Here is an 18,486-nt window from a genome sequence, read left to right as displayed (position 1 = left end):
TCCTCCACCCCCATTCCCAGCCCCAGGGCGGTTGATGGCCCAGGCTCCCAGGGCCATCTGTACCTGGGTACCCGGTCAGCTCATCCTGCTACCTTGCACCTTGCTTTTGTCCCTTCTCACATGTCCTGGAGGCATTCCTGTGTCAGCTACACCTACCCTATCTCCTGGAACTGGTTCATTAAATGTTATGGGGTTAGGTGGGGAGGTCAAATGTGTACAACTGGAAACTTTCCAGAAAGCCTGGCCCTGGGAGGGGCTCCAGATCCACTCTGTCAGGCCCTGGCCTGGACACTAGGACGCAGCAGTGAAGACGAGAGGCCACATTCCTGTCCTCCGGGCAAGGCAGGCAAAAAATCAGTGAGGACAGCCATCTGTATTCAGCCAGGGTATGGAGCCCAGCATTTGTTACACTGGGGACAATGGGAACGAGGTGATTCAGGACATTGAGGTACATTGTAGCAGAAGAGAAGGAAGGAGGCACAGGCCTGCCTGGGCCCAGGGATACCCAAAAGAGCAGGCACCATTGGGAGGAGGAGCCATGTGAGAGGGGGAGGGGTCATGTGGGAGGGGCGGGGCCACGTGGGAGAGGGAGGGGCCCCGTGGGAGGAGAAGGGGCTGACAGAACTGGCCAGGTGGGACCAGACTTCAAGGAGAAAACTTCCCGAGGCATCAGTGTGAAGGTGGGGTCCTAGTATGTGTGGGGTAGGGGACACGAGGCCCAGGGCATCCACTGCAGAATGGCCAGGCCACAGGAGCACTCGGGACAGACCCCTGTCCCCGACCGCGAGGGCGTGAGCTTTGCCGAGGTTAGCACGTGGCTGGTTGGTGGAGCTGTCGTTGAAGAAGTTACGCGGAGTGGGAGCAGGGGCTGGTGGAACCGCGGAAAGGGGGCCGCGACGGCCAGAGGAGAGAACCTGAGCGAGTGGGTGCTACCTGTCCGGGTGACAGGGGAAGCAGGCGAGGGGAGGGAAGAGAAGATTTGGCATCAGCTGGGAGGGCCATTGAGCAGAGAGGACGGGTCCTGCCCTCCCAGAGGGCGGCAGGAGAGGAGGGGCGGGAGAGGCTGGCAGGCCAGTGAGGGAGGCAGAAGCTTTCTCCGCGGGCCTTGCCTCCCCTGTGCTCACTGTTCACGGCGTGGTTACTGAGTGTCCGACTCCCCGGCCGCCCACCCGCACACAGCAGGTACTCGCATCAGTGGCTTAGATCCAGGTGAAGAGTAGGCATTGCATGGATAGGGAGCTCTATTAGCTTGTGAGTTATGACCTCATTTTGCAGCGAGGAAAATGAGGCTTGAGCAGTTAGAGAGATTCACCCTAATCCGTGGCACGGAAGTGCTGGCCGGAATGGCCGCCTCTCCCCCTCCCCAGGTCCAGCTCCAGCCCTCGGCGCTGACCTCCTAGTGGGGTCCCTTCTCTCTCTCGGCTTTCTCCCGTTCTGTGAGCTCCTGGGCAACAGGTGAGCTGACCTCCCCGAGCCTCAGCTTCTGTCGGGGGTGGGAAAAGACACCAGCGGCAGGAACCGATGGCGTTCCTGCCGGAGGGACTCGCCGCGGTCCTCAGCCTTCACGAGGGCCGGTCCTTGCCCTAAAGCTAGGTCGCCGGGGGCCGCCAGGGGGTGCTGCTCGGCCGCGGCCGCGGGCCCGCTCGGGGCGTGGCCTCCAGTTCCCGCCCACTGGGGCGGTGCGCGCGTGCGCACTGCGCCCCGCCCGCAGGGACTGCTGGGCCGGCGACGCGAGCGTGCGGCTAGCGGGAGCGGAGCTGAACCCCCGAAGATGTGGAGACCTGTGAGCCCCCCGCGCGCCCGCGCCCCTCCCGCGGCCCGGCCGGGACCCGCAGGGCCCCGAGACCCTGTCCCCAGAGATCCTCTCGCCCGGCAGGGACCCTCAGGGCTCTAGAAGGAGCCCGTCACACAGCCCTCAGGCGCCCTGTCCTTCGGGCCCCCACTTCAGCCCCCAGGCCCTGTGGGGAGATGCCGGGAGCCACTTAGGGGCCCACTGGAGAGGCTGCCTTCCCGACGCACCCCACAGCCCCCCTTCTCAGAAGCACGTTCTCCATGGTGGAGCCTTGTCTCAGAGGCGGCCTCTCCAAAGCCTCTCCAACCCCGCGAGGGATGACCCTCTAGTCCCCTCACGGGCGTCCCTCCCCAGGGAGACAACTGTCCCGAGGCGACTGCCCAGCGCCTGACCCCTCCTGCCGCCCCGTGTCTCCCTTAGACTCGTTGCTGCTGCAGACTCTGCCAGAATCCCAGAACGGATCCCCCGTCTCTCCTTTTACCTGCTCCCTTGGGCACCCTTTTCGCCTGGTCACCAACCCCCCCCTCCCTGGGTCATCCTGGGCTGACAGCTGCCCCCCTGCTTCTGGGGAGACAGAGGACTTTGGGGGCTGGGAGGGGCGGCAGGTGGGCTGACGGCTGCACCAGCCCGTTGCAGAGCCACCCCTCCTCCCACCCTGTCTCCGGAAGCCCCTCCTCTCAGGCCTTCCTAGGCTTCTGCCTGGCCCTGGGCTGCCCTCCTAACTCACGCTTCCTTTGATCCTGAACGTGGCAGCTGACCTTCCAGTTTTTTTTCCTGGTCGGGCCTCCCCGTTTAATTGCGTCTCTGCAGTTTGGATTAGCACCTTTCAAACCGAGTGTCACAGTCAATGACCCAGGTCTTAGCCACTCCCTCCCCGGGAATCTAGCCCTTTTCTCCTGTGGTTGGTTTAGAGCTGAAGAGACTGAGGGGGGCTCATCAGCGCTTTCAAATTGGAATTTTCTGTAGACCTTGTCTTTTTCTAATAAGCCTAGCCTTGTGGGTTTAGGTATTAATACAAATAAACGCCCATTACCTTTTGTGGCTTGCAGTGAACAGCTCTGTTACATAGGGGTGTTTTATGGGCTGAGATGGTGAAGCAGTCTGAGAGTTAGTCTGAGAGTCAGGCAGAGAGACACTGAGTTGGTCTTTTATAGTTTATTTATCTTTTTATAGTTTATAAAGCTGCTTCACACAGTCAGGTCACTCAATCCTCCGGGCAGCTTTAGCCCCTGATGAGGAGGCTTTAGCCCCTGACGAGGAGATGCTCATGACCAGTAGTAAGAGGAGCAGGGCCCAGTAGCCTTCTAAGTCCTGACTGGTGTTGAGAGGGTCACAGACCCTTGGAAAAGAAAAGGACAGGGCATTCACGGTCATCTCCACCCCCTCTCCTGGGCCCAGAGTCCCATCTCTCTCTTCCTAACCATGAGAACGTTTCTGTGCTTTGGTTTCCTCTCCTGGTATGGGCGTAGGGCTGTTGACCTCACCATTAAACTGCCCAGGTTCTGGTCACCTCTTTGTAGTTTCTCTGTTTCAGGCCTCATGAGACTCAGCAGTTGCTTCTTACCGCTGGGTCTGGTTTATCCTGCAGTGACCTTTCACCTGCCTTCTAATCAGTAGGGTGTTAGAAAAACAGACAACTCAGCTTGTGCATAAAACATGAGTGCTGTGTTAAAGTACACACAAGGTTTGTGAGGGTTGTAGTATCTATCTGAGTGTTACTACTCAAGCTCACACTGTTGTGGCCTCTCCCACCGCAGAGCACAGGCTCCGGACGCGCAGGCTCAGCGGCCATGGCCCACGGGCCCAGCCGCTCCGCGGCACTGTGATCTTCCCGGACCGGGGCACGAACCCACGTCCTCTGCATCGGCAGGTGGACTCTCAACCACTGTGCCATTAGGGAAGCCCCTACTCAAGCTCTTTTTGCTACTTTGTAGATTGTTAGCTGAGTTCCAGATGAGCACTCTGTTTCTGCTGACAGACTGTGCAGGCACTCTTAAGAAAGTACTAGAGGCTGGGGTAGAGGAGGCCCATCTCATCTTGTCCCAACTGGGAGGCTTTTGGAGTGAGAGGGGTGCTGGGACAACCCATGTAAGCCGGGACCGCCCCAGGAAAGCCACGTGCGTGGTCATCCTGGTGAGAAGGCATGGTGTGCGGGAGCGTGTCCTGGGGACCCAAAGCCCTCTCTATACATGTTTCCTGCCACGCTCTGGTACCTGAGCTCTGGGTGTGGTTTGGGTTACATGTGATGTGGTGGAAATTGTGCTGGACTGGTTCTGGGAAGGTCTGGTTGCGGGCTCTGCCCCACATTTATAGCTACATGACCTCGTTGGGCTTCAGGAATGTCTCCTCTGTGATGGAGACATTCGGGGAGTCACTGGGCATCCCAGCTGGAATGAGCCAGGCACACTGGGGGCCCTGTGGGCGCTCTGGCGTCGTCAGCAGGAGGCCTCATCCTTGGAGGCCGGCCCAGGGCCAGGCTGCGGTCGGGGCTGGGGCTGTCTCTCGCCTGACCGTGGCCTTTGCCCTGTTGCTCAGTGACATCCTCGCTTGGGCCATGTGGGGTTCTTGCTCATTCACCGTTTATCTTAATTCAGCGAGCATTCATGGAGTTTCTGCTTTATCTTAGAAAGCACAGGGCTAGTCGAAGTACAGAGATGATTGACTGGTGGGCCCTCCTCAGGCTGGTGGGGAGAAAGACTGCAAACTACCAGGCACAGTCCTGTGTGATAAGGACAGTGGGAGGGGGATGGGGGGGGAGGTAACTGTGGTGAGTCAGGGTGGGGGAAGGGCCCTCTAGGCAGAAGGGCAGCCTGGGGAGCAGGCCTGGGCCAGGCTCTGCGCGGCTGTCCAGGGTCTGCCAGAGGGATGTGTATCCCAGGAGGGTGAGTGAGGAGTCAGCGCTGGGAGTGATGAGCTGCGGCCAGAGCTCCTGCTGCAGTGGCGGCTCCTCAGGAAACAACAGAAAACTGTTATGGGGACTGTGGTCAGGGGCGGCTACTTTTCTGGCCGTGCCCCCTCTGCATCGGCCGTGTGTTCAGAGGCTGTGGACTCTGGTCCTCAGCTTCTCTACCAGAGCCCCTGCTGGTGGTGGATAGTGGTTAGGAGGCTGCAGGCGCAGCTGGGGCCTCGTGCCTTAAATGATTCAGGTTCAGCATCCTCCTGTAAAAGAACCGTATGTCTTAATATGATCATGACGTGTAAACTTGTTTGTCAGTTAGGTGACTTGACTTTTCCTCACCAGACCCTTCCTACTAATGGCTCAGGGGGACAGTGTGCTCCACCCTGTGGCTGTCAGGACCCGCCACCTGGGGAAGGAAAGGGTGACGACTGGGGCAGCGGTTTGACTTGGGCTCCACCCCCAGATTCGCCAGGCGTTTCTGCTGTGGACCATGTGAGGAAATATGTGTGAAAGTCCCACCATCAGAAATGCCCGCCTTTTGTTGAACACCTGTTAGGTTCCAGACCCTGAGTGAGGCACTTTATTTCGACCATGTTTCACCTTTCCAGCCTGGCAAGGTGTCAGCGGGGAGTCGCCCCCAGGCAGAGGGTAAAGGTTGGCGAGGCGGGCAGGCTGGGCCTGTGTTGCTGCAGCACAGCACTCGGCCCTCGTGGGCTCTGCCCCACTCCATGGCCCCCGTCAGCACGAGGCTGCTGAGTTCCGTGCCGTCTGTACGCCGTTCCGTGCCATTCCACTGGGGTCACCAGAAAACCGGCTGGGGCTGCACACACTTCTCCTCTGGGGTGTCCTCATCGTGTGCCCCTCAGAGTCTCCCTGATGGACTCTGGTCCTTCCCCAGGTGGCAGGGCTTGGAGGATGAGCCCACTCTCAGGGGCGCCCTCCTCGCCCGCAGTCTTCTGCTGCTTCTAAGTCAGACATACGCAGACCACGCGTGCGGGGCCTCTGGGGGAGGAGGTGTGATGCTGGGTTCAGCTGTGGTCTTGGAGCAGCTGTGCCCGGGCTCTGGGTGTGACAGCCCCTGCCAGCCCTCACCTCAGCGTTGGCGCCCGCAGCCTCTTGACTCTGCCCCTCCAGGTCGTTGGCACATTGGCTAGAATAACTCGTGGATCTGTCCTTTCTTTCTTTCTGAATGTAATCATTATCAGTCAGCTTTGGCCATTTTCCTTCTCTGTCTCAGGGTGCAGTCCCCATGGGGCTTGGCAGTGAGGTCCACTCCGGTAGCTGAGCATTTCTTCATATCTGTATATAATCTACTCCAGGCTTTTCGTAAGTTGGTCCCTGACTCATGATGGTTTGACTTACGATTTTTCAACTTTATGATGCTGCAAAAGTGATACACATTCAGTAGAAACCATGCTTCGAATTTTGATCTTTTCCTGGACCAGCGATGCGGGGTGGGTACTCTTGTAATGCTGGGCAGGGGCAGCCACAGCTCCCCAGCAGCCCCGAGGTCACGAGGGTGAACAGCCAGTGCCCTGACAGCCGTTCTGTATTCACGTTCAGCCAGTTACATGAGATAGTCCACACTTTAGTGTGAAACGGGCTTTGTGCTAGATGGTTTCGCCCACTCGTAGGCTAATGTGAGTGTCGTGAGCGCGTTTCAGGAAGGCCAGGCTCAGCTGTGACCTGCCGTAGGTCCAGTGTATTAAATGCATTTTTGATGTATGATATTCTCAACTTACAATGGGTTTAACCCTAACCCTAACCCCGTCATAAGTCGAGGAGGATCTGTAGTCTCTCTTCTGGGCTAAACAAACTCTTTTTTCCTTCTGAAAAAGCAGGGGGCAGCTGACGATCTTTCAGTATAAATAGTTGGACTTCCCTGGTGGTGCAGTGAATAAGACTCTGCTCTCCGAATGCAGGGGGCCTGGGTTTGATCCCTGGTCAGGGAACTAGATCCCACATGCATGCCACAACTAAGGAGCCCTGGAGCTGCAACTAAGGAACCCACTTGCCGCAACTAAGACCTGGTGCAACCAAATAAATAAATACGATATAAATAGTTTAGTTCAACCCAGCAAATACGTCCTTCGTGTTAGGTGCGGTGGTCTGCAGAGCAAGGGGGCAGGGCTCTTGGGGGCAGGGGGAGGGCACTGGGGGCCAGCGGGCAGCTTAGTGCAGTGAGGAGGGCCTAGCGGCAGGTAGCTTCAGCGTGTGCCTCCGCCTGCCCTGCACGCGGGGCTGGGCATTGCTCGAGGGCTTTGCAGATGTCAGCTCACTCACCCTCACTTCAGCAGCACAGCAGTCCCCACCTTACAGACAGGGAAACTGAGGCACAGAGGGAAGGCGCTTACCCACGCCGCATGGCTGGTAAGTGCCGGAGCCCAGATTCCAACTCCAGCCTCAGAAGTCTGGCTCCAGGTTCTACGTGAGCCTCTGGGGCGGGGCCTTCCAGTGTCTGGTGTTGAGTGGCGTCCCTGGCCTCTACCCTCTCGATGCCAGGAGCACCCCTCCCCCGAGTTGTGACAACTAGGAGTGTCTCCAGACAGTGCCAGGTCTGCCTGTCCGGTACCAGCTACCTCGCCTTCCACATGCCGCCTTCCTGACTGGACTCTGAGAGCACAGCAGATGCACTGCACCTTTGATCATGAAAACATTTACACATAGGGACAAGCTGACAGCGTGGTCTCAGAGAGTTAATTATCCAGATGCCACCACCTAGATCTACCCATTATTAACATCTTGCCCTAGTGGATCTATTTCTATTTGAAAATATATATTTTGTTGTCGTTGGATCATTTGAAAGTAAGTCACAGACATTTTGACACATAACCTCTAAATACTTCGATGTACATCCCCTAAACAAGGATATTATGTAACCACAGTAACCACCATGCCTAAAAATCTTAATTTTTGTGCTCCCTGGTGTCTGGGGTCCCTCAAATGTTTCATAGGTGCTTTCTTTAAGATTGAGGTTTAGTCAGAGTTCATGCTTTGCACTTGGTGCAAAGTCGTCCCACGTTTTTGCTCGTGACTTTTTTTTTTAACTTCTAAGGAAAAATTGCAAATATTTACAGAAGTAGAGAGAACTGATAAATGACGGTGCCGGGCACCAGTAGTTCTCAATGCGTGGATGCTAATGGCTTTCTGGAGAGGCCAGGCTGCTGTTTAGAGACACCCCACGCTCGGGAATTCTCAGGGTCACTGATAACGAACGAGGAGCCCCAGGGCTGGCAGCTGCTGGCTGTTGTCATTTCTTGGTCCGTGGGCTTGTGATCTCGCTGAGAAGACCAGAATTGCAGCAGAACGCTCACTGGCCAGAGGAGCAGGCAGCTGGTGTGCAGGGCATCCCTCGGCCGTCCTGCCTGGTTCCTCACGCTGGCCCTGAACCTACCCCACCCCCCACCCCCGCCCCCAGGCCACAGCTCCGCCTCGGGCTCCAGCCCCCTCTTGCTGGGTATTTGGCCCAGCCTCCTCCCAGGCTGACCACTCCAGCGTACGCCCCCTCCCTGCATGAAAACCCTGGGACACACACACACACACTCCCGCCCCTGCTACAGCTCACTTTGCTGCCCACCCTTTTCTATCTGGGCGCCCCTCCCCACCTCTGACCACACATTATGTTTTCCAGTCACAAACCACACGGGCCTGTCTCCTCCCCAGCAGCGCCCTTACTTTCCTGGCTTCCTCTGCCCCAGTGTCCGGGTGGAAGACCCACTTGCTGCCAGGCCGCAGGATCCCTGACGCCCTCTCACCTGGTGCCGCTCCTGCGTGCAGTGTGCGGCCCGCCAGGGTCTGGCCTGGGACACAGCCAGGGCTGTGGGCTCAGAGAGTGGGGGAGGGCGGGCCTGCTGGAGACGGGCCGGAACCGGCGGAGGGCAGCAGGGACGCGGGCAGGAGGGTTCTGGCTGTGGTCCTCGGTCGCACGTGGCCCCTCACAGGCAGGGTGTTTGGTGGGTGTGTGCGGTCGCAGACGTGGACTCGGGTAAGGGGTACAGGGAGGGGTCTGGACACCTCGCAGAGAGCAGGCAAGGCTGCCTGAGGGGGAGGCCCGGTGTGGAGGCAGGCGGGCCTTCCCCGCCCCCCACGCCTGCTGGCACCACAAACCCTTGTCATCTGTGAGGTCCTCGTCATCTGACTGGGGTCCCAGCCTGCAGCCGCCGTGTGTGCCATGCCCCAGGCCAGGTCAGGTCGTGCGGGCCAGGTAGGGGGGCAGCGGGGTGGACAGCAGGCTGGGCCGCCCTCTGGCACAGAAGGCCTGGGGCTCTGCATGCCCGAGTCCGCCCGCCACTGCCTCTCTTGCCTCTGCGGGGTTTTCCTCGAGGATCCGCACTTGCTGTGTGTGTGGAGTGGAGCTTTCTGTCCTGTTCTCCTCCTGGGACGGTACGTCATGGACCTTTTCCTTGGACTTTTGTTTTGTTTTGCATCCTTGAAATTGTCTTCAGGGCTGTGTGCTTTGGCCAGAAAGAGATTGAAAAGTTCCCTATTTGGCCTATAATAATAATAATAATAATGTTCATAATGATAGTGTTAACATCTGTGTTGTGGACTATGACTTACTTTGCACAGTCTTTTTTTCCCTAAAAACTGGGAATTTAGAGTTGGGGAGTCTGTGGTTGAGGAACTCTTTAAGGTCTTATTCAAATAAGACTGGGAGACCAAGGCTGCCAGTGAGCATAGGAGAGCCGCGATGTCTCTTCCGTGGCCCCTGAGACAGGGCAGCATGTTGGCCTGTCTCCCTGGCACTTTGCTTCTCTACCTGTCCCTCGGCTGTGGCACCTCCAGCCTTCCCCTCCCTCCTCCAGGCAGAAGCTTTCCAGGTCTGACCGCTGGGGGCTCAGCAAGCACAGGTTCCTTGTGCCCTCGTTTGCTTTCGGAGCAGGCACCACCCCAAGGCCCTCTGCCTCCTTTCTGATCGTGTGGTGAAGCATTCTCGACCCTTCCTTGGGAGGCCGCTGGTCTCAGCAGCGGGAAATAGGAAACGAGGGCTCTCAGGGCCCAGCAGAGCGGTAGGGGCAGGGACCGAGGGGCATTTCCAGTGGCCTGTGGAGGGGCTTCTGAGGAGGACGCCCCGTGTGCAGATGCACGTAGCCTTCCCTTCCCTCGCGTGGTGCTTGGCCCTCAGCCTTGCTGTTAACCCGGCGGAGTCTCTGGCTCCCCGTGCCAGACGCGCGAGGGCCCAGGAAGCACCAGTGCTCTTCAGTGGTGTGTCGGGGGGGTCCCTGCCTGTGTAAGGCCAGGGGGCATGTTCCCGCCGCCAACGCCCTGCCCTCTGCTCGCTTCGCAGTCCCAGGTCTGCCACTTCCACTCGGCCCTGCTGCGGGGCAGGCCGAAACCCTGGCCGTCCCCCACTGCCTTCTTCAGGAGAAACCTCGGGGCACCGCCTGCAAGGTGGTGAGTTGGCCACGGGCACCCTCCAGGGCACGTGCCCATCATCAGGCAGGGGCGACCTCCGTAGGGGGGCCGTGCCTTCTCTGTACGCCACCCGCAAGACGGGACGCGCCTGCCCCCGTGTGCGGTGCGCCGGCTGCCCCACCACCAGGGTCCTGGTCTGGGGCTCGGCCAGGGCTGTGGGCTCAGAGAGTCGGGGAGGGCGGGCCAGAGCAAGAGCGGGGGCAAGGGGTTGGAGGGCCGAGTGGGCAGTGGGCAGGATGGAGCCCGCTTAGAGCCCTGGGGTCTGGGGGTCTGGGGGCCTCAGGCGAGGTGACTCGGACCCGGAGGTCAGAGAGCACGGCGGTGATCACACAGGCGTCGGAGTCGGTGCCGCCTGCCGAGGTCCTGGTGAGGCTGCAGCGGCCGTGGGCTGGACCTGGGGGGCCGGGGCCGATGGCAAGTAACCCAGGCCGTGCGCCTGTCGTCTTCCAGGCCCTCGAGACCGCAGCCCCTGTGGAAGAAGGCCCTCTCCGCCACGGTGCTGGGGGCGCCCCTGCTCCTCGGGGTGAGGTACCTCATGGCTGAGCCACAGGAGAGGAGGCGGATGCGGCTCGTGGTGGACGGCATCGGGCGCTTCAGCAGGTAGGGGGCCGGCAAGGTGGCGGCTTCTCCCCACTGTGTCCCGTCCTCAGGCGTGCAGGGCCTTGTGCGGGGGCTGGAGGGGCAGCGGGGTCTTGCTGGGAACTCTGAAGCTGCCTTCCAGGGATCGCTTGAGCTGCCCGGTGGGGCAGCCCAGCGCCGCGGGGCCCACGCCATCCACGCTGGGCACGGCCTCCACAGACCCCGCCTCAGACCTCTGCCTCATCTCCCTTCGGGCTGCCCCAGCACTCCCAAGGAGAGTTGGCATCGGACGGCGAGTTTGGGGCTCACAGGGGAGGACTGCCTCTTGCCTCCACTCCCAGCGTCCTGGACTAGTGACGGGCCTTGTTGGTCCCTGGCGCCCAGGGCGCCTTAAGCCGAAGGGTCTCTCATAGTCCTGTATCTCCCGGGGCAGGATTCTGGGGGTGTGGGGCGGTCTTCCCATTGGAGCAGCTTGGGCAGGCATTCCTGCTCCAGTCAGACCAGGAATTCCTACAGCCACAGGGTCTTGAGAGCCAGCTCTTGGCATTGAGTGAAACTTCAGCCAACCCAGACCCATGGTTGGACTGGGGGTGCCCGACTGCCTGGGAGGGGCTCACGTGAGGCCTTGGTTGAGGAGGCCGCGCAGGCGTCCTGCTCTGCCGGCTCTGAGCTCCTGCTGCCCTTTGGGAGCCTGGGTCGGTTTCCTAGGGCAGGCTCGGGATGCCAAGGACTTGGGGCACTTGGCCGAAGCTTTGTTGAAATTTACCCCAGTGGCAGCCATAGGTGGGCAGATGGCCAAACGCTTTACCTCATTCCATCTTCAGGATGAAACAAGGCGTTCTGTCCTCAGCTCCCTGGCAGCGGCTGCACCCACGCCATCTTCCAGGGTGGTTGTTTGATGGGTTTGCCTGGAGCTCCTAGTGGCCCTCCTGGGCAGGTTCTAGGCAGTGGCCTCTGTGTCCTGCAGGGTTTCCCAGTCTCCACAGCCTAGAGATTGATGAGGGCAGAGCCTGGGGTTGGCTCTCCTGTGGCTTTCCACCATGAGGGACTGCACAGGACCGGTGGGGACTGTCCCCAAGCAGCCTGGTTCTGAAGATCACACTGAGCAGGTCTGGGCCATCTCACCTTCCGCTGCATACATGCTGCTGTTTCCCAGAATCAGATACCCCGTGGCAGACTCGGTATACCCCTGCCTTCTCCACGTCCCTCCTGAAAAGGGTATTTTCGCAGCTTGCTTTCAGAGGCTGAGCTAGAACTATTTTCCCAACAATCTGTGTGATCTCGTCAGCTCTCAGCCCTAACAGTTGCCAGGACAGGCAGGCCTGACGGAGCATCCCTGGCTGGGCGCCGGGTGACCACGGGGCCTCTGGAGACCTCGGGGCCCACAGCGCGTCCTGGGTAACGGGGCAATGTACGTGCAGGAGCCCAAGGAAGGAGCGTGGGTGGTGAGTAATTCAGGACCAGCTCGCCCAAGGGCAGCGGGGCTCATCCTGCTGTGGGAGGGGAGACCAGAACGTACCGCACGCGCCCAGGCTCACTCGCAGGGGCTGGGGTGGTGGAGGGTGGCATCGGGGTCCATTTCTGCCCCCCACCCCTTACTTAATTTTAACTTTAAAAAATCCTGTGGGCTTTTTTTGGACACAATTTCAAATGTCCAAAGCAGTTGGACTGATAACATAAAAAAACTTTTTTCTTTTTGAAACATTGACAAATAAGTTGTCAACGTGCCCCATTACCCCTGAAACCTTGAGTTATTTCCTAAACAAGGACATTCTCCTCCACAGCCACAATCGGGAAACTGATACACTGCGACCCTCTAGCCCTCAGACCCTGTGTTACCAGGTGCCCCAGTAGCCACCTTTTCAGCACAAGGATCCCACCTGGGCCCATGTCTAGTCTCCAGTGTGGAAGAGTCCTCATTGTCTCCTCAGCTCTCAAGGCTAAACTCGAGGTCAGGGCATGGCCCCCCAGACCCCCGCTTGCCCAGGGCATCTGACACCAGCTGCAGGTTCCAGCGTCCCCATGGGTTCCCTCACCTCAAACCACTGGCTACAAATTGGGGGGTCCCCACAGACTCCCTCAGTTTTGATAGTTCCCTAGGACAAGTCAGGAAATACTGTATTTATGATTATGGTGTTATTTTAGCAGAAAGATAAAGTCGGAATCAGCAAAAGGAAGAGATGCCCAGGGTGAGGTGAGGTCTGGGAGGGTCCTAGCCTCAGAACTTCCATGTCCTCAGACACATCCCCTGCCTCTCATCGCCCTGTGACAGGACACGTGGGTCACCCCCAAGCTTTGGTGTCCAGAGTTGCATCTCATAGCCCTGATTGATTGAAGACCCCGAACTCTAATCCCGTGGTTGTCCTTTCTGGCTGGCAGAGCCCCTGACTGGTGTGAACCGTCAAGGCTGTTATGTGGCTCAGATGCTGCCATCACTCAGGAAATCTCACGGGTTTAGAGGCACCTCCCAGGAGCTGGGTAACGTTAATTCTTCATCACATGATGACCTTGACATATTTGTGGGCAGATAGGCCATAATATTGTACAACAGGGGTCAGCAAACTCTGGCCCTGTGCCAAATACAAGGGTCAGAGGTGCTGCCTGTTCTATAAATAGAGCTCCTTGGAGCGGCAGCCACGCCCCCCTCACCCTCCTGAGGCTGCGCCTAAGACCCAAAGTATTTATTGTATAACGTTTTCAAGAACAATTTTGCCGAGCCCTGATGTGGGTTTGTCTGATGTTTACTCCCAGTTTGTCCCATTGTTTTGCCCTTTGCTTCCCTTTTGTCCTTTGATGTGGGTGCCTGTGCCCCTCGCCCCTCTGTCGCTAGCTTAGCGCCCCCGGTACTTCTCGGGTGAACTTATTCGTACCGGCTCAGCCGTCCCATCCACCCTATCCACCCTGAGGGCTTGTGTTCCACCATAAGGGAAAACTCCGTCCTCCCGCGTGTTCCTTCCTCTTGCTTGCGTCAGTCTGGACGGGGACATTTTACTCCGAGGGCTGCTCTCACTCAGCGTCAGTGCTGTGTTATTGCTGAGACTGGGTTTGGCTCATAGGAGGAGCCCCTCGACCTGGCTTTTAGGACCCTTCTCTCACTTTTTTTAAAAAAAAATATTTTATTTATTTATTTAGGCTGCACCGGGTCTTAGTTGCAGCACACAGGATCTTTAGTTGCGGCACGCAGACTCTTAGCTGTGGCATGCACGTGGGATCTAGTTCCCTGACCAGGGATGGAACCCGGGCCCCCTGCATTGGGAGCACGGAGTCTTAACCACTGCAGCACCAGGGAAGTCCGCGTCACCCTTCTCTCTTTTTAAAAAAAATTATTTATTTATTTTTGGCTGCATTGGGTCTTCGTTGCTGTGCACGGGCTTTTCTATAGTTGCGGCGAGCGGGGGCTACTCTTCGTTGCACTGTGCGGGCTTCTCCTTGCGGTGGCTTCTCTTGTCGCAGAGCACGGGCTCCAGGTGCGTGGGTTCAGTAGTTGCAGCACGCAGGCTCAGCAGTTGTGGCTCGCGGGCTCTAGAGCGCAGGCTCAGTAGTTGTGGCGCGCGGGCTTAGTTGCTCCGCGGCATGTGGGATCTTCCCAGACCAGGGCTCAAACCTGTGTCCCCTGCATTGGCAGGCGGATTCTTAACCGCTGAGCCACCAGGGAAGCCCCTGACCCTTCTCTTTTAATCTCCAGCATCTGACTGTAAATTGTTTCAAACGTACAGCAGAGCTGGTGAGTCTGGCTTTTATCAATAGCATCTCGGAACCCTTCCAACGCCCTCCGTCCTTTGAGCATTTTACTCCTGCTGGCAGCACAGTCACTCCAGGCTCAGCCTTGGAAGCAGCCAGTCTCCCGATGGTTCTTCGGGATGGAGCAGGGGCTCAGGGGCCACGGTGAGGATGTCGGTGTGCTCGCCACTCTGGGCTGTCTGCCCCAGGCTCCTCCATGGACAAGGGCTGCGGGCGTGCGGGCGTGCGTGCGTGTGTGGCTGTGAACACACACGCCCAGGGCCATATGTTTGCTTCTGTAGCCAGCCATCGACAGCAAACCCGCTGTTCCATTTCCCACACGGGTCATTCTGGTTTTCTCCCTTTCTGTGTCTGTAACTCCTTCTCCAACTGGGAGAAGTCCGGTTCCCCTTGTCCCTAATTTACTGACTTATTTGCTAGGCCACCCCGAGTATAGCCATCACCCCACTGCCCTCACCTGCACCCCTACCCTCACCCCTGTGCAGACCTTGCATTGGCTTTTGGACGAATTATTCAGGAAGGAGGGCAGCTCCTCTTTGGGTCTCGGGGAGCTCAGAGAAATCCTGTCTCCTTGCTCACCCTGCCTCACAGACAGCCCTGTTTGCTTCCTGTGTCAGGCTGGGGTGGGTGGGACAGACCCAGTTCGTGGCACTCAGTCTGGGCTGACCTCATTGCTCTAAGACACTGGTCTCCGCAGCTGCTGGGAGGGCAGGAAGCCTGTGCAGGATCTGGCAGCCTCTTCCTTCCCACCTTTTCATCCTGGCCCCTCGTGGCGGAGGGGCTGGAACAGGACATGCTGGGGCGGGCGGAGGCTCGGCCTGCACAGGGGCCCCGAGAAGCAGGAGCCCCACATCCTGCTCGTGGCAGTTTGAGGGGCTGGGGTCTGCGGCACTGGAGGCCTGGATTCTGGTCCTGGATCCTCCCCTCTCCAGACCCAGGGCCGCCTTGTCCATAGCTTGGGGCGTGGGAGTGAGCGAGGACCCCTGCCCACACCAGAAGGCCTGGGCCTGCAGGACTGCCCGGGGCCGTGCCCTCAGCCGGGAGAGCAGGCCCCAGGTCTGGGGTTTGAGCTCCTGGGGCTCCTGTCCACGCCAGTCGGAGTGCAGAGGAGACAGGACCAGTGGTGCAGGGGAGCCTGAGTGAGGGCATGTCCACAGACGGAGCAGCCATTGCAGCTGTGCTAGCTGGTGGATGGATTTCCTTGTGTAACGAGTGTTATCAAAGAATGAAAAGAGCACGCCTGCTTGTTAGGGCCCGAGGCCCCCGTTCCTGTCCCAGGCACCCCTGGGTGCACATTGAGTGGCTGAGGGGTGGTGTGGATGCAGGCTGCCCAGTCCACAGCCCAGCGGCTGAGACTGACCTGCTGGCCACGCAGTCCCGAGAGCCCAGCAGCCCTGCCAGGTGCTCACAGCGGTCCGGGGTGCTGGCGGGGATCTGAGGCGAGTGCCCGCTGGGGCTGAGGGCAGCCTCTGCCCACAGGTCTCTGAGGGTCGGCCTGCAGATCTCCCTGGACTACTGGTGGTGCACAAATGTCGTCCTGCGAGGGGTGGAGGAGGTTTGTTCCTGCGTCCTGGCCTGGCTGGGCCTGGCCTGCGGCCTGCGGGGATGGGGGTGCCCCGGTGGAGGCGCCCACCCGCCCCCATCCCTTCCTTCTGTACCTGTGGTCAGAACAGCCCGGGGTACTTGGAGGTGATGTCTGCATGTCACCAGCGGGCGGCCGACGCCCTGGTGGCTGGGGCCATCAGCAACGGGGGCCTCTACGTGAAGCTGGGCCAGGGGCTGTGCTCCTTCAACCACCTGCTGCCCCCCGAGTACATCAAGACACTGCGGGTGCTGGAGGACAGGGCTCTCACGCGGGGCTTCCGGGAGGTGAGCCCTTCTCGCGGGAGCGCGGAGGCGAGGAGCGGCCACACGCTGCTCCGAGCCATGCCCCCCACCCCACCCCACCCCCCTGTCCTGCCAGGTGGACGAGCTGTTCCTCGAAGACTTCCGGGCCCCGCCCCACGAGCTCTTCCAGGAGTTTGACTACCAGCCCATCGCGGCGGCGAGCCTGGCCCAGGTGCACCGCGCCAGGCTGCACGACGGCACCGTGGTGGCCGTGAAGGTACGCGGGGCCCCCTTGGGGCACCGCTGGGGGCACCCGGGCGCCGGTGGCCAGTCCTCCCTGCAGCCTCCCGTGCAGGTGCAGTACATCGACCTGCGGGACCGCTTCGACGGCGACATCCACACCCTGGAGCTCCTGCTGCAGCTTGTTGAGCTCATGCACCCCAGCTTCGGCTTCAGCTGGGTCCTCCAGGTAACTGGGGGGCCCCGAAGGGGCCGGGGGGTGGGCCGCCTCCTGAGCGGGACCTCCAGCTGCCCATGTGGCCCCCAGGACCTGAAGGGGACCCTGGCCCAGGAGCTGGACTTTGAGAACGAGGGCCGCAATGCCGAGCGCTGTGCACGGGAGCTGCAGCACTTCCGCTATGTTGTGGTGCCACGCGTACACTGGGACGTGTCCAGCAAGGTGGGCTGGGTCCCCTCCTGGGTGGGCGTGTGCAGGCCTGCTGAGCTGAGGCGCCTGTTCTCTCCCAGCGCGTGCTGACGGCGGAATTCTGTGAGGGCTGCAAGGTCAACGACGTGGAGGCCATCAAGACCATGGGGCTGGCGGTGCGGGATGTGAGTGCTGTGTGCCCGGGGCGGGGGAGGGTACGTGTGCTGTGGGCCCAGAATGATGGCCTGTGGCCTGTCCTCTCCCCAGATAGCAGAGAAACTGATCAAGGTCTTTGCCGAGCAGATATTTTACACAGGCTTCGTCCACTCTGACCCCCACCCTGGCAATGGTAGGAAAAGGCTTGAGGGGGTGGGAGTCGGGTCTGGGGTCAGGGTGAGGCGGTGTGAGACGGCCCGCCCTGTCCCTAGTTCTGGTGCGGAAAGGCCCTGATGGGAAGGGACAGCTGGTGCTGCTGGACCATGGGCTATACCAGTTCCTGGATGAGAAGTAAGCTGGGGGTGCGGGGGGTGCGGGGGCTGGGTGGGCACACCCCACCCCACAGGCCGGCCTCTCCCCCCCCGCCCCCTGCTCATTGCCGGGCCCCCCAGGGATCGGTCAGCCCTGTGCCAGCTGTGGCGGGCCATCATTCTGAGGGACGAGGCTGCCATGAAGGCGCACGCGGCTGAGCTCGGGGTGCAAGGTGAGGCCAGGGGGTGGGTGTGAGGCGGGGAAGGCGCACAGCCCTGGCTCAGGCCCCCCCAGACTACTTCCTGTTCTCCGAGGTGCTCATGCAGCGGCCTGTGCGCCTGGGGCAGCTGTGGCGCTCACACCTGCTGAGCCGTGAGGAGGCGGCCTACATGCAGGACATGGCGCGGGAGCACTTCGAGGAGGTCATGGCCGTGCTCAAGGCCCTGCCGCGGTCCATGCTGCTTGTGCTGCGCAACCTCAACACCGTGCGCGCCATCAACACCGCCCTGGGCGCCCCAGTGGACCGCTACTTCCTCATGGCCAAGAGGTGCCCCCCCCCCACCCCCACCCCGCACAGCAGGAGGGGCGGGGCCGGGACCTGAGGGGCGGGGCCCGGAGGCTGGGCTGACCGCCTGTCGGTCGGTGGTCTCTGCAGCGCAGTCCGGGGCTGGAGCCGCCTGGCGGGCGCAACGTGCCAGAACGTCTATGGCGCCAGCCTCCTGCGCCACACCAGGGTCATCTGGGAGTCGTTCAAGTTTGAAGCGGCCCTGAGGTGAGCAGGCGCGCGGGGTCTGAAGGGCGGGTAGCCAGGGCCCCCCCGCCCCCCGCCTCGCCCCGCCAACCTGCGACCCCTTGACTCCCCCACCCCAGGCTGGAGACCCTGTCGATGCGGATCACTGCCCTCCTGGTCCGAGTCCTGGTCCACCTGGGCCTCATGCCCAAGACCAAGGGGCTGTACGAGTACCTGGAGACCTAGGGAGCCCCGGCAGGAGGACCACAGAGCTCGCCCCACCGCAGGCTGAGGGGCCGGCCAGGGCCAAGGCACAGACGCCTAAGAAAGGCCTGGGGGCACTGGAGTGACTGTGGCCCGGAGTTGGGCCTGCAATGACCACACGCTCT

General features: G+C 60.2%; 1 protein-coding gene across 13 annotated transcripts; it reads left to right on the top strand.

The window, feature by feature from the left end:
• Positions 1–1,729: 1,729 nt before the first annotated feature.
• Positions 1,730–18,390, top strand: ADCK5 (aarF domain containing kinase 5). 13 transcript variants are annotated; one of them, XM_024117507.3, is made up of 15 exons: positions 1,731–1,783; positions 9,979–10,085; positions 10,557–10,706; positions 15,906–15,981; positions 16,095–16,295; positions 16,390–16,530; positions 16,609–16,722; positions 16,801–16,932; positions 17,001–17,084; positions 17,167–17,248; positions 17,328–17,406; positions 17,508–17,599; positions 17,662–17,914; positions 18,023–18,139; positions 18,238–18,390. In XM_024117507.3, the coding sequence occupies exons 1-15, from the start codon at positions 1,772–1,774 to the stop codon at positions 18,341–18,343; spliced, it is 1,746 nt and encodes a 581-aa protein (XP_023973275.1). In that variant the 5' UTR covers positions 1,731–1,771; the 3' UTR covers positions 18,344–18,390. The 13 variants fall into 13 exon arrangements, with proteins under 13 accessions (XP_028356116.1, XP_023973275.1, XP_054947048.1 ...); XM_055091073.1 differs by lacking the exon at positions 16,801–16,932; XM_028500308.2 differs by having other exon boundaries at positions 16,390–16,722.
• Positions 18,391–18,486: the final 96 nt, after the last annotated feature.

The sequence above is a fragment of the Physeter macrocephalus genome, chromosome 15, assembly GCF_002837175.3.
Source record: "Physeter macrocephalus isolate SW-GA chromosome 15, ASM283717v5, whole genome shotgun sequence".
Taxonomy (NCBI): Eukaryota; Metazoa; Chordata; class Mammalia; order Artiodactyla; family Physeteridae; genus Physeter; species Physeter macrocephalus.
Note: the sequence above shows the minus strand (reverse complement) of the source record. Positions and strands in the feature narration are given on the sequence as shown.

What these genes read in the sequence shown, in the direction of transcription:
- ADCK5 (XM_028500308.2), top strand. An exon ending in TACTTCCTCATGGCCAAGAG is followed by an intron (nt 17,915 to 18,022) that starts GTGCCCCCCCCC and finishes TGGTCTCTGCAG; the next exon opens with CGCAGTCCGGGGCTGGAGCC. An exon ending in AAGTTTGAAGCGGCCCTGAG is followed by an intron (nt 18,140 to 18,237) that starts GTGAGCAGGCGC and finishes CCCCCACCCCAG; the next exon opens with GCTGGAGACCCTGTCGATGC.